At 43.9% G+C, this 14,348-nt stretch overlaps 1 protein-coding gene across 1 annotated transcript; it reads left to right on the plus strand.

Moving 5' to 3' along the window:
- The first annotated feature begins 4,164 nt into the window (after positions 1–4,164).
- cxcr4a (chemokine (C-X-C motif) receptor 4a) lies at positions 4,165–6,127 on the plus strand. The gene is made up of 2 exons (XM_018743127.2): positions 4,165–4,245; positions 4,564–6,127. The coding sequence occupies exons 1-2, from the start codon at positions 4,225–4,227 to the stop codon at positions 5,626–5,628; spliced, it is 1,086 nt and encodes a 361-aa protein (XP_018598643.1). The 5' UTR covers positions 4,165–4,224; the 3' UTR covers positions 5,629–6,127.
- Positions 6,128–14,348: the final 8,221 nt, after the last annotated feature.

The raw sequence follows: 14,348 nt of genomic DNA on the forward strand, positions 1-14,348 counted from the left end.
ACATCCTGTTTCTTCCGTGTTATCTTGTGAAACGCTTGCGTATTTTCGAACCTCAAACATGGCGTGGTTTTCTAGGTGCTTTCTTGCCCGCAAGAGCCATGTGCTCGCTGACTTCAGATTTTCTGTTTCACTTCACGACGACTTAGCTTTACTGTGCTGTTTTACTTCACTCCAGCGGTACTGTATGAGGGACGTGTGTCGGTGCCGTGAGGAGTAAAGCGCACAAACGTAGGACTTGGATGCCGTCATATGTTCACGTTCTCAGTCGTGTTTGTAAAAAGCATGATAATCTTTCTCTTTTCTTTCGTTTTCCCATTTATCACTTTGGCTGATATTCCTTTAATGTCATTCAAAACATTGTTTCAGCCAAAAAGCAGAGTTAAATTTTATACTCTAATTTAGATTTCTTTACTTAGCAGACACTTTTCTCCAAAGCAACTTCCAATCAACTCTATGTAGTGTTACGAGCCCACACACTTTTTTCACCGTGGTGACTTACACTGCTAGATACATTACTTACAATGGGTCACTCAGTGGAACACACTCTCTCTGTCCCTCACACACTATGGGTGAACCTGAACAGCAGGTCTTTGGACTGTAGGAGGAAACCAGAGCACCCGGAGGAAACCCACACAGACGCGGAAAGAACATGCGAACTCCACACAGACTGAGCGGGGATCGAACCCACCTTCTCTCACACCACCCAGGCGCTGTGAGGCAGTAGCACTACTCACTGTGCCACCATAACAACAGTAATAACATAAAATAGCAACAACAAAAAAAAAATGACAACAACAGCAATAATAATAGAAAGTGGAAGGCGTGGTGGCACAGCAGGTAGCAATGGTGCCACGCAGCTCCTAGACTGTAGGTTCAGATGTGGGTCTGAATCCAGCACAGTTTCTGTGGAGTTTGTGTGGAGCATATTCTCCAAGTGTTTGCGTGGGTTTCCTCCAGGCGCTCTGGTTTCCTCCCACGGTCAAAACAAGTGTTACTCTTGACTCTAAATTGCATTCAATGTGTGTGTTTCTGATGCCTTGTGATGGACTGGTGTTCCATCTAGGGTGCATCCTCGTCTTGTGGTTCTGAATGGCTCAGCACAGCCCATTAGTGAATTCTCACCGCTGCCCTTCCTCTCCGGTAACACCCATTCCCCCTCCGCCCAGGAAAGGATCCCGGGAGTCCTTCGCACTTTTTATTCATATTCAAAGCACCTCTATGCTTTCTGTGGTTTTCGGAGTGCAGTCCCCACCTCTCACACACAGCACTTATCCCCTAGTCCACTGTCCCTTATCTTAAATGTTTCCCCTGGTATGGAGGGGGGGCACCGCTTATCAAAGCCCTCACTCAAAAACATGCAAAAATGATGCCGAGCAGTCGTCTTCTCGGCACCCGTTTGTTTTCACTTCGCTCACACAACTGATGCTGATTCACATCAGCGACGTGAGGAAAATATCCCTCTCGCTGGGGAAAAAAAAAATAGATCTGAAACATACGCAGCTGTAAAGCTTCGAAGACCAGCAGCGTTCAGGATTCCGCACGAACTGCAGCTGAGAGAAAGGTGGTCCATTACATTGTTAACTGTCATTTACCTCCCGGCATTGCGTGCACAAGGTGAACAAAAGTACTCTATGGAAATGTATTCAAAAGCGTTCTCATCTTCATCTAAAATGACAATAAATTATTTATGGTAAGTATGATATATGACGAAACTAACATGAGTGTGCTTCACATTTTAATTTGAGTTCTAGATCTTGACCAAGGGTAGAGGCAGAGCAGATATTGGGGAACAAAATAAAATAAATATAAAAAAAAAACAAAAATTACAAATATTGTTCTGAGGAATTATGCACATACTGTAAATACATACAAATTAAGTTTCCTTGGACATTGAAGGGACACATCCCAGCATCTCTAACCCTAACTGCCATATATTAGGGAAACATCTTGAACAAGCGACTTTTTGGGCATAAATCCAGCTGCTGAAATATCGTGTGGTCCGGAAGATCTTGCTCATTGCTCGCCTAACAGGACTGAAGCTGAACTTACCGGATTCTGTTCTGTTTCTGTTTTGTTTGTTTGTTTGAAATCACGAAGTGATGCCTCAGTAATTCGTGCGTCATCAGCAAACTTGTGATGAGCTGCATGTCACAGAATTACTGGCCGAGTTTTCTCTGAAAAGTTGAGTGGGTTCATTGTGAAACCGCTGCAATCTGGGTGAGAAAGCAACTTGTCCTGTGCACTTCTGAAGAAAGGAGCTGCTAAATTTCCCCACTACGGTCGTCGTTTCGTTTGGGAGTGGAGGGTTATTACAAATTACAATGGAAGAGGGCAAATTTTGAATAAACAATTTGCTTCCACTTCCATCATCACTGAGCGGAGAGGTGGTGTGTCCATGCGAGGGGTATGGGACCAGCATGTGGAAGATGACTTTGGACGTTCAACTACGAGTGCAGTGACACAAGTCGAGAGGCCACTCGAACCCCACCTCGTTTCTCGGTCTCGTCCAGAAGGCCTCCGCACTCCTTCAAAGGGAGTGGGGTACAATTACACAAGCACAACGAGGAACCATCTGTTTGAAGGGAAATCCATCCACCATCGGGGTTTTTCATCCTTCTTTATCCTCCTTCTGCTCTGCAAAATCTCCCCCCACAGCCCTACCATACTGCTACACCTTACACAAACATGTGTGGGGGGGAGGAGGAGAGGATGGGATCAATCAATCAGTCAATCATCTCGGGTTTCAAAGGGACAGGCGAGGGTGCGCCGGTCACTCAGTGCGGGTTCAAGAGGGACTGAATGAGCATCACCTGAATGTGCAGTTATTGCTGCCTTGATATGGGGGTTGGAGGGTGTGCGTGGGGGGGCGCGGTTCAGGTGATGCAGTCCTGTCTACACCTTTCCATCCACCTCCAATAAGAAGATGTGATTGAAGGAAAAGGTAAGGAGGTTGTGGTGTCCGCATTGAGGAAATGACCTATTCTCCACAGGGCTGTTAGACCCCATTCAGGGAAGTGCACTTGAGAACAAGCGGGATTTCCTGTGCCGTCCTCGGATCACTCAACGGCAACCGGGGAGCGCAGACCAAACACGGCTAAAGTGACGACAGGGTGCCGAGTGAAGACCGAAGCCAGGGAAACAGCTATCGGACACATCTAAAAGTGCTCCTCGCGCCGCTTGAATAAATGTTTTTCCAGTGATGATGTGGCAACTTAAGGAAGCGGCCATAGAGAGGAAGAATAAAAAAAAAAATATATATATATATATATATACTTCTGATATAAATATCACTGCATGTAGGATGAACAAAATACCTTGGAAACTTTCTGGCTGTTATTGCACAACTGGATAGATGGGCTGCAACTCACCTCCGGTGTGAACTTGGTTTGACCTGAGTTTAAATCACAATATAAGGGTTAAATAAAGGAGAGAGAGAAAAAAGCAGCAAGCTAGAATAAGGAGCCCCAGGTTATGCAACAAGTCTGGGGTAGTAGGGGGCATAGTACTAAGCAAGCCTAAGGGCTCTTGGTTATAATCTGAAGGTTCTAGCTTCAAATCCCTGCTTCCACCCTTTACAAAAAATAAAGTTTTCCATGGTTGGATACAGTAAAGATAAGGTGCTGTATAAATATGTAAATAACCATATAGTTGATTAGCCTACCTAACACTTTTATTAGTCGCTTTGCAGAAGATGGATCATGGAATGAGCCTTTTTTAATGCTGACGGAAATTGCACGAGAAAAGCGTCAGGAAAAAAAAAAAAAACAACATTCATTAAAGTCAAAATTTGCAGCACACTTTTCCACTTATTATTAATTGCGTTTTATTTATTATCATGTCGACCTGGTCCTGGTCAAGACCAAAATAACGGTTCCGGCGTGAAGCACATCTGGAAAAAAATCAATAATATTCATTCATAGTTTTATTCTGATTGCATCTTTTCATGATAATTTTTTTCGAGTAAAAGTGTGGCACGCAAAGCACCACGCAGTGCACTTTTAACAACACTCGTAAATGTACAGTAGCGGTGCTTCGTGCAGCGCTCCGCTCCGCGCTGCTAGCGTCGCCCCGGAGGGGGCGGGGCATGACAGTGGGCGGGGCCACACGCCACTCCCAGGGGCGGGTCTATCACGGCACCTTTAAAGTTCTGCCCGGAGCGCAGGGCGAAAGAATCCTCATACTTCATAGATAATAGCGGAGCGACAGTCGCGATTGGAGTCGAAGATGTCCGACACACATATGGAGGTACGTATTTACATCAAGTATAGTAATAATTATACTAATAATTATAACACTCCTTTCGTATAAGGTTATAACTGGTAATCAATAATATCTCAATATTTAAAGACAAAATTAATAACTGCAGCCAAGTTGTCGGGCTTTTTTTTTTTTAATTATAAAATAACACTTTTTATGAATTTATATTAAACCTTTTATTATCTTTTGAATTGTTTCCTATTTAAAAGCTCGTTTTTCAAGGAACTTGCAGGGGAGCGTTTTAAGTTCTTACGACGAGAAATGATGTTCTTCAGTATTCGTAACTTTCTTGTTTGTCTTTTGCAGACCGTGGTGCTGTTCGATTACAACAGCACCGAGTTTGGATCTGGAGAGATCCCAATTTCGGATGAAATCTATGAAGAGCCTTGTAACACAGCTCTTAGCGATGATGTCAAGAAGATCTTCCTACCCACCATTTATGGAATAATCTTCATCCTGGGGATTGTTGGAAATGGACTTGTGATCTTGGTCATGGGCTACCAGAAGAAGTCGAGGACTATGACTGACAAATACAGGCTGCACCTCTCCATAGCAGACCTGCTCTTTGTCCTCACCTTGCCTTTCTGGGCTGTGGATGCAGCCAGCAGCTGGCATTTCGGGAGATTCCTCTGTGTGGGGGTGCACATGATCTACACGGTCAACCTCTACAGCAGCGTACTCATTCTGGCCTTCATCAGCCTGGACCGGTACCTGGCCGTGGTGCACGCCACCAACAGCCAGGCTCCCAGGAAGCTCCTGGCCGAGAAGGTCATCTACCTGGGCGTTTGGCTGCCCGCTGCCCTCCTGACCGTCCCCGACTTGGTGTTCGCCAAGGTGTACAACACCGGCTCTCGCATAACCTGCCAGCGCACCTACCCAGCTGACACCCGCCTGATCTGGGCGGCCGTGTTCTACTTCCAGCACATCCTCGTGGGTTTCGTGCTGCCGGGACTCATCATCCTCACTTGCTACTGCATCATCATCTGCAAGCTGTCCCAAGGCTCCAAGGTCCAGCAGAAGCGCAAGGCTCTGAAAACCACCATCATTCTCATCCTGTGCTTCTTCGGCTGCTGGCTGCCCTACTGCGTGGGCATCTTCGTGCACACCCTGGACACTCTGGGAGTCATCCCCAGCAGCTGCTCCCTGGTCCAGAGCATCGAAAAGTGGATCTTTTTCACCGAGGCGCTCGCCTTCTTCCACTGCTGCCTCAACCCCATCCTCTACGCCTTTCTGGGAGTTAAGTTCAAGAAGTCCGCCCGCAGCGCCTTCAGCACCAGCCGGGGGTCCAGCCGAAAGATGCTGCCCAAAAAGCGGGGCGTCATCTCCTCTGTCTCCACGGAATCCGAGTCCTCGAGCTTTCACTCCAGCTAACGCAAAGTCGGCGCTCATATCTAGCCAGAGCTATGATGGACAAGAAATTTTGCCCAAAAAGGACTACCTGTATGTACATAGTTATAGTTTGAATATTTTTTACCCCTTTCTAATTTAAATAATGGCTTCAAATGTATAAAAGCTGAGATGGGACATTCAGGTGGAGTCTATTAGCCATCTGTCTTATAAATGTTGACATGCTGAGGTCAGTATTGAGAAGATCTGGTAAGGGTTGCAGCCTCATACTGATCATTTTGTACTTGATCTTTGTACAGTGTATATAGTTGCTGGATTGCTACTCTTTCGAATGTATGTCAGCATTTGCATGTGTGTTCGTGTGTGTTCACCAGATGGCCGTTATTTATTTATGTCGTCGTTCACCTTGGTTGTTTTCTCTGAATGTCGTTTTCGGGAGTGTCGAGAGCGTCAACATCCATTTCACACGGATGCTTGTGCTGTTTGAAGTATTAATAATAAAATCTCTGAATGATGTGTACAAGCCTTGTGTTGGGTGTATTACTACATTTGGGGATGTGTTTTCTCCGGTGTGGGGCGCTGGTCTCTTTCACTTTTAGTTGCTGGGCTTGGGGTTTCTCAGAAGGGTTGAGGACAGATGGGAGGGATGGGGAGGGGGTTGCCTTCAAAGCGCAATGCAGATGTCTCCAGCTTTGAATGACAGAGATTCCCCCGCTGTTTCTACAACATCTGCCGTTTCATTCGCAGAACAATGACTTGGAACCCGAACCACACTTTTTCTTTATCTAACTTGAAATCTCCCGCCTGCCGGCTCCTCATTGGTGGACGGCTGAGATCTCATTGGCTGGGGTTTTCGTTGCTGGCTGCTCATTGGTTCCTGTTTTCTCATGCGGTGGTTCCTTTTATAGCAGCGACGCTTCTGGATTCCATGTGCAAAAAGTGGAAATTCAGCTGCATGTTATGGGATATGTAATAAATGTGCATATTCATCTTTGCTCAAAATGTATCTGTAAATTGTGCATATACTGTATATATATTATATATATATATATACTGTATATATACAGAAACTTTCTGATGACTTTAAATTTTGAATCAAGAAAATCCAAGCCAAAATAAATATATACAGTAAATTGATACATGCAGTAATACACATTAGAATATATGCCAATTTATATATTTTCATCTTTTTATAAACATGCCCGGGAAACCTCGTTGTCTTTCCAATGAGATTCAATTTTGAACCAAAATAATTTTGCATGTATATTAATTATCTTGGTTCAAAATTTAAACTTATTGAAAGAAAACAAGGCTTCCTAGACCTTTTTATACTGGCCAAAGAGTGTAAATGAAGCACGGCACTGTATTTATTTTTCATCTTTAAAGAATTGCATATATACATTTCTCCCAGATGGTAATGTTTGTTTTGTGGTCCCATCCGATTTACATTTCTTTTGAGGACTGATAAAAGGAGAAATTATATCCAGCCGAAACAAAAAATCCCAGGAGCACTTCAGACAGTGTCTTTACCGAAGAACAGGGACTCATTGTTTTCAAGAGTAAATATGTATTCAATAAAAAATTTTACTGCAAGGTATCATTATAGCTCCCTTGAAACCATTGGGTGTTTTTTGTAGGTGTTTTCTCCCCAGGCAGGAATGCTGCTCTCTTATTATGTTCTTTATAATTTCTTGGGAAGGAAAATTAATTCTTAAACAATGAAGAGCTCATCTAAAGGCAAAATTATTCATGTAGTTGATGATAGGTTTAAACAACATCAATTTTCCCATTTATACAGCTGAGTAATTTTTACCTTTCAGTTCAGGGGTACAACAGTGGGAGCAGGGCCTTGAACCCAAGTCCTTTGACTTTAAGGCAACAAAGCCCCCAGGAGTCTTGGTTACCTTCTCTGAACACTGATCTAAATTGTGTTTTATGTTCAGTATTTGCACCCCATACATCTGCTTCACAGATGGAGGGGCAGAAATACCAGATTGAGGTGCCTAATTTAAGGAGCAAAGTTAACAAAGGATCTATCTGCAGATCTCTGTGCTCCTGGATGCTAAACTCTGGGTCATGAACACCCCCCCCCCTGCTGAAAACAGATGCATTTGCATGTCTATAGATGAAGCACCATGGTGAAAAGTACCATGGTGCCACGAATCTGATATCAAAGGTAAGCGCCAGCCCCTGTATTTTAACTTTTTTCTTAGCTCCTGTTTGCCCCAAAACAGCGGCATTTACATGTCTTTGAGAAAAGCACTGAATTAGAGGGGCCATCAGCTCCTTTTTTAATATGCGCTGCTTAGGCTGTCTTCTGGCCCATATGAAGGACAACGCAAAGGTGGTGGCGGTGTTTTACATTTACATTACATCTAGATTTATTCATTTAGCAGGTGCTTTTCTCTAAAGCCACGCACATCTCATAGAAAATACAATTTGTGCAGTACGTGGACAATTCAGCTCATCGGACAGGCTGCAAAGGATGGCCAAGACAGCTGAGAGGATCATAGGTGCACCCCGCCTACTCTTCAGGTCTTGTACGAGACCAGAACGAGGAAGCGGGCGGGCAAAATCATCACTGATCTCACAAACTCTTCACACTTCTCCCCTCTGGCAGGCGTTACACAGCACTGTCCGCCAGAACAAGAAGACACAACAGCGGTTTTTCCCCTCGGGCATCACCATCGTGAACAGTTACGCTCCCCTATAGGTCTCCTATCAGTACAATATATCCCATCACGTTTGTCATTTATTCTGCTATTGATTTATTTATTCTGTGTCAGCTGTCTGCGTGTGTCGGCACACTTGGCAAATAAAATCACATTCTGATTCTGATTCCGTTTCTACATTAGGAGGAAGAGAGACAGATGCAGATGCGTGATACTTAAGCATAGTTAATTTCTTTCACCATGATTCTGATTCTGATTCATGCGAGCCAATGTTCTTCACACGAGTAACTGCACAAAACTTTCAGAATCTCCACGATTCCTGATCACCTTCCTACTCGTGTTTTTTTTTTTTTTTTATTTTTTGAGATACATGCACACATTTACATTACATGACAGGAGTAGCTGCGCAAAGGTTTATCCGGGAATGATCTTAAAGTTATGGTGCATGAACATTTACACCTTACATGAACTTAAGAGATCATGGGCGAAGTGAATCTGGGAGAGGTGAGTTTTCAGACCTTTTTTAAATTTGGGAATACAGCTGAGCTCCATGGGGAGGAGAAATTGCCCGTCCGTCTCGTCCCGTCCCGTCCCGTGTGTTAAGTTAGTGTGCCAGGCTTTCCAGTCTGTTGCTTTACTCTGCCTCTCAGACACCATGGAGCCAGCTCCTGTCCTTCACCTCAGATCTGCGGTGTGATACTGTGGGGGTTGCCATGGTGACAACCTTCTGGTTGGGGGAGTGTGGGCACATGCTCTAGTTTACAACTTTGTTTTGGGTGACGATGAGTCTCTGCATAAAAGGCCTGAAAAGCTCTGCTGCCTTGTGCCATGATGCTACCTGAGATGTGCAGAGGACGTCTCTTTTTGGGGTCCCAGGGCGTGTTTTTACGGCAGATTAACCGCGCGCACCCTGCGCTGTCACGACGCACACACCTGTCCGAAGACGCCGCAAGGAAGGACTGACTTCCTTCAACTATTCTTATTCCCCTGAAAATTAAAGTCTTTCGCTCTGTCGGGCGCGATGTTCCGTTTCACGAACTGCATGGCTTTTACTGGCTTTCTGGGCATCGAGGCGAGTCGATGTCGCGGATTAAGTGTGTTTGCCTTACATATTAGTGGGGGTTAGAGGTTAAATCCTTTGACAGACACAGAACAAACCCTTCTGTTTGCCCATTTGCCATCTGCGATCAGTGACTTATAGCTTCACCTGTCACCTCTTTGGAACCAAGTTGGTGCATGTAGCCCAATTCTCCATTTAAGTGCAATATAATAAGGATGTTTACGCTATTCAGAGCCGCCGGGGGGGGGACAGCCTTACAATATGGGTGGTTATTAAATGAACTGTATTATAATTGTGAATCGGAGACCGGCTCAGCATAAATATCCCCAGTGCTTTTTGCCGGCTGCATTTTTATTAGCGTCAGTATTGTTTTGGTCGGGAAGTGACCCTCAGGAAAGCGGTTTCCTGCGGCGGGAGATCCTGAGGCCAGGGATCCGTGAAAACAATCTGCGGCGGGGCGGGGGGTCCCGGCCCACAGTTTCGGCTGCCCGGTGCCCCCTGCGGCCTCCTGTGCGGAGAGAGGGTGGCCTTTACGCTTTGCTACAGTTCCTTCCCAGAGTGACTCGGCACTTGCTCTCGGTACCACCCTTCCACACAGCTGGGCTTCGTGTCTCTTTCCAGCCTCCACAGCCTCCACGTGTCGCTCGTACCGTGTTTTCGCATCTCTGTTTATACCTGCGGCACGCGTCGACACCTTCAACGGAATGCAGCGCGGGCACCTCGGAAAACCAGGTCTTTTACCGTCATTAATTCATGCAGGCAGGGCAGATTAAAGACAAACGTGGAATATTTGTCTCAGAAGCAGCGGTTTAGGTTCGCCTAGCAGGGACGGAACGAGGTGTCCGTGTCGGGACCGGTTGGCCGGGTGCGGTTCAAGCGCTCGTACATTATGTTATTGAAGGCAAATTTTTTGGCACGATCACACGACGCAGCATCTTGTTTGTTGAGTTCAGATGGCATTTCTTATCACCGAGGCACCGTCTAGACTGGGGGTATTCGATTCATGGTTGCGGAGAACCACGTTCAGCAGGTTTTCCAACTTCCCTCAACCGCTAAGATCTTAGAGAAGGGGTTAAACCGGGTCAGCAAGGACAGACAGTTGACTCAGGCAGTTCACTCCCTGGCTGGAAAGAAAACATCCTGGAATCGGTTATGAATGGGATTTGAAAAACCCTGAACAATAAATCATGCCTCTGTATTGCGGCATTACATTTACAATTTATTTTTAATCCATCATATTTTCTATAGATTTCTATATTTGCAGTTTCTATATGTTTCTAAAGTATTCTTTGCATTTTTTTTTTTTTTTTTTTTGTATCTTTCTATCAATATTTTCCAAGACTGTTTTGGTTAAAATAATAAATAATAATTATTAAATGATTTACATGATACTATTCAGATAATCTGATACAAGTTATTAAAGTACCATGCAATGTTAATTATTTTACCCATCCAGCTGTGGATTTTTAGTGTAACAATTCAGGATAAGTACCATGTTCAATGGTACTACGGTACCACAGCAGGAATGGGATTCAAAGGTGGGTCTTTGGATTGTAACAGCGGTAACCATTATACCACTTGCTGCTCAATATCGGTAACATTAATCATTCATTACTTTATTAATATTATTCTTTATAATTATTAACACAAACTATACTTCATTATTTATTACTTTATTATTAATTAATTTATGAACACAAAGCAGTTTATCAGCACGTTTCTACATTGTTTTTCTTAGTCTTTAATGAACTTTCTATTTGGTTATGAAAGAGCAACAATAAAACAGCATTTTATTATTTTTAATAGGTGATAGAGAAGAAACCCCGCTTGTGCAGAGGCTCGGAGAAGCTGTGCGGACCTGCTCTTCGGTTAGCCCGCGAGCAAAGTCTTGTCTCTCCAGATGTTGTTTTCAATAGTTCACGCTCGGGAGTCGGAAGTGACTCAGAATCTGGCGCCGAACGCCGATCGAGGACCGGGCCTCAGAGGACTCGTGCGATTCCTCAGGCGAGAGCGTAACGCAGCTGTGCAATTACAGTCTGGTGCATTTTATGATTAATGGAGCTGATTAAGCAAAGTTTAATGGGGCATGACACAGGTCTTCTTCAGTAGCAGAGCTCCGTATATTACGAAAGGTGTCATTGTCTGCCTTGAGAAGGGGAAAGAGGAAAACAGGTACGACACTCTGAAGATGTTAATTGAAATGACCTGCTTTTAGGGTGGCGCAATGGATTGGACCAGGTCCTGCTCTTCGGTGGGTCTGGGGTTCAAGTCCTGCTTGGGTTGCCTTGTGATGGACTGGCGTCCCGTCCTGGGTGTGTCTCCTCCCCCTCCGGCCTTATGCCCTGTGTTGCTGGGTAGGCTCCGATTTCCTTCGACCCCGTATGGATGAGTGGTTCAGAAAGTGTGTGTGTGACCCACTTCTTAAAAAATGCAGTGTCCATTCAGTCTGTTAATTCACATCTCTGCATTCTGAACCATCTTGACTGCTGTCAACCGATGCTCATTTACATTTATTCATTTATTTATTCATTTAACAGCAGCTCAGCATCATCAGAAGGAGAGACATGGATGCAGATGCATGATTCTGAAGTCCGGTTAATATGCCACATTCGACCACGTGAACCAATGTGCATCACATGAGCAGCTGCATGAAGGTTTATCCATTGTTCTGCAATTCTCAACACAGAATTATTAGACATAAACATAAATCAGAACCAAAGATTTAATTGCAATGTGAATCAAAACTGAAAAATCACTTTTCTCCACATCTTCTACAAATCCCTGATATTGCTTGATGGACATATTGGGCTGATGCAACATTTCCACAAAACTACACTCCTCCCCGCCAAAAAATAAAAAAAAACCTCTCCGCAAACACAGCTTTCAGTTGCGGAACAGACGGAAGTAGAAACAGAAACATCAATTTTTATTTTCAACATCAGCTTACCCATGTGAAAGGAATAAAGAGATTATCAACTGTTCCAGCTACACAGTAAACCATATATCTCCCCATCTGCTGGGACACAACTGCAGATCATTATAAAAACTAATTTTACATTAGCTCTTTGTTAATGAGACATTCATGTCTGTTGCTTTCAGTCACATTTTCCATTTAAATGTTTTACATTTCTTCAGATGACCACTTTGTTAATGTTGACTTATTACGCTTACAATGACCCATTTATACAGCTGACCAGTTTTTACTGTATCGTTTCAGGGTGAACATCTGATCAAGGGTACTACAGCAGGGGCCTTACAATTGCAAGGCAACAGCTTTAACCACTATCTACTTAAAGTGGACAAAGGTTGCTGAAACAAGAAACAAGCAAGCACATAATAAACTATTAATATTATATTATTAATGTTATAAATAGTGGGGGTGCAGAGGTGCAGTGGGTTTGACTGGGTCCTGCTCTCGGGTGGGTCTGGGGTTCGAGTCCCACTTGGGGTCCCTTGCGATGGACTGGCGTCCCGTCCTGGGTGTGTCCCCTCCCCCTCTGGTCTTATGCCCTGTGTTGCTGGGTAGGCTCCGGTTCCCCACAACCCTGTATGGGACAAGCAGTTTGGAAAATGTGTGTGGGTGTGTGTTATAAATATTAGTATAGTAATAAATATAGTTAATAATATTATAAACAATGAATATCTGTGGAGCTACTGTAGATTTTTTACCAGTTAAAATGAAATTGAGATCCCTGAATTTTCAGTATTAGTTTGTTACAGAATTTATTACAGATTTATTACAATAAATAATGAGATGCATGGGTAAAGGTCAGATCTTTAAGGATTTCACCAGCTGTGGGCTGATGGACATCCGGTAATGCTTTACGCATTTTTGGCTTGTGTTCTTGTAGTAATATGTCTTGTTTTGGATTTCAACATATGCAGTATTGTAGAAGTCCCTTTAAGAAGCTCGAGAAGTCATAGAGAACAGAAACATGGGTTCAGTTAGCGGTTGTTGATGTGAATATGTAGAAAAAAAATATGAACATGTGTCAGGTGCAGTTTTGTGAGTTTCCCAGCAAGGCCATCATGACAGACGACTACAGGAATGTTTGGACATCATGGCAGTGAGCATAATATGGGATGCAGGTTGTGTAGTGGTTAAGGATGTGAGCCCTGCATGCTGAAGGTTGCCAGTTCAAATCCCAGAAGTGCAGTAAGCAGGACAGTTACATTGTAGAATTACAGCTATAAGAATTTCACCATCCAGATGGGTAAAATTTGAAGGAAATGAGTTTTAGAGAAAGTGCCAGAGTTAATAAAATTTATAACATATTTCTGATAAATAATTTGTAGTTGGTACTAAGTGTTTTGCCAAGGAGTTCACTAGAATAAACTTGTACTATTTAATATTTATTTCTGTTATTCATCCTCCATGTGCTGATGTGGTGTGTTGGTTGGTTTGTTGGTGGTTAACGTATGGCTAGGGTGGGAGGTAGGTTCTTTGGTGGGTGGAGTCGCCGGGATGGCACCGCGGGCATGGAGGGGGGTGGGTCTGGGATGCCAGATTTCACCGTTGAGCCTTCTGGAGGTGTCGTGGGCTCAATTCAATGAAACATCAACGAAGGAAGGTGCCCAATTGACAACCCCTGCGAAGTGCTTGTGGTGATTCCCAGCGAGGAGGGTGGTGCCTGCCCATGACGTGGGCTTATTTTTAGGGGGAGTTGTATTGGGGTGGGGTGAGGGGCATGTGGGGTTTTGAGAGGGATGGAGTACTGGTGGCATGGTTGGTTTGTGTCCAGCCCCCTTGATTTTGGCACAAGGGGCTGAACATCTTTCTTTGTATATTATTGTATGATCCATATTTAGCTCTTAATTATCTTACAGTGTTAAATAATCAACTTTGCAGTGATACAGTTTTACAGAATTGTCCTTTGATACAGAAAAGTATTGTAACTGGAAGAATTCAAGGTACATACTGTTATCAAGGGTACTACAGAAACCCAGGACCATCAAGTAAGTCCTATGCTATCTGCTTCCCAAAGAGTTACTTAATATGAAACAGATAGTAT

This window comes from Scleropages formosus, chromosome 14, assembly GCF_900964775.1.
Source record: "Scleropages formosus chromosome 14, fSclFor1.1, whole genome shotgun sequence".
NCBI lineage: Eukaryota > Metazoa > Chordata > Actinopteri > Osteoglossiformes > Osteoglossidae > Scleropages > Scleropages formosus.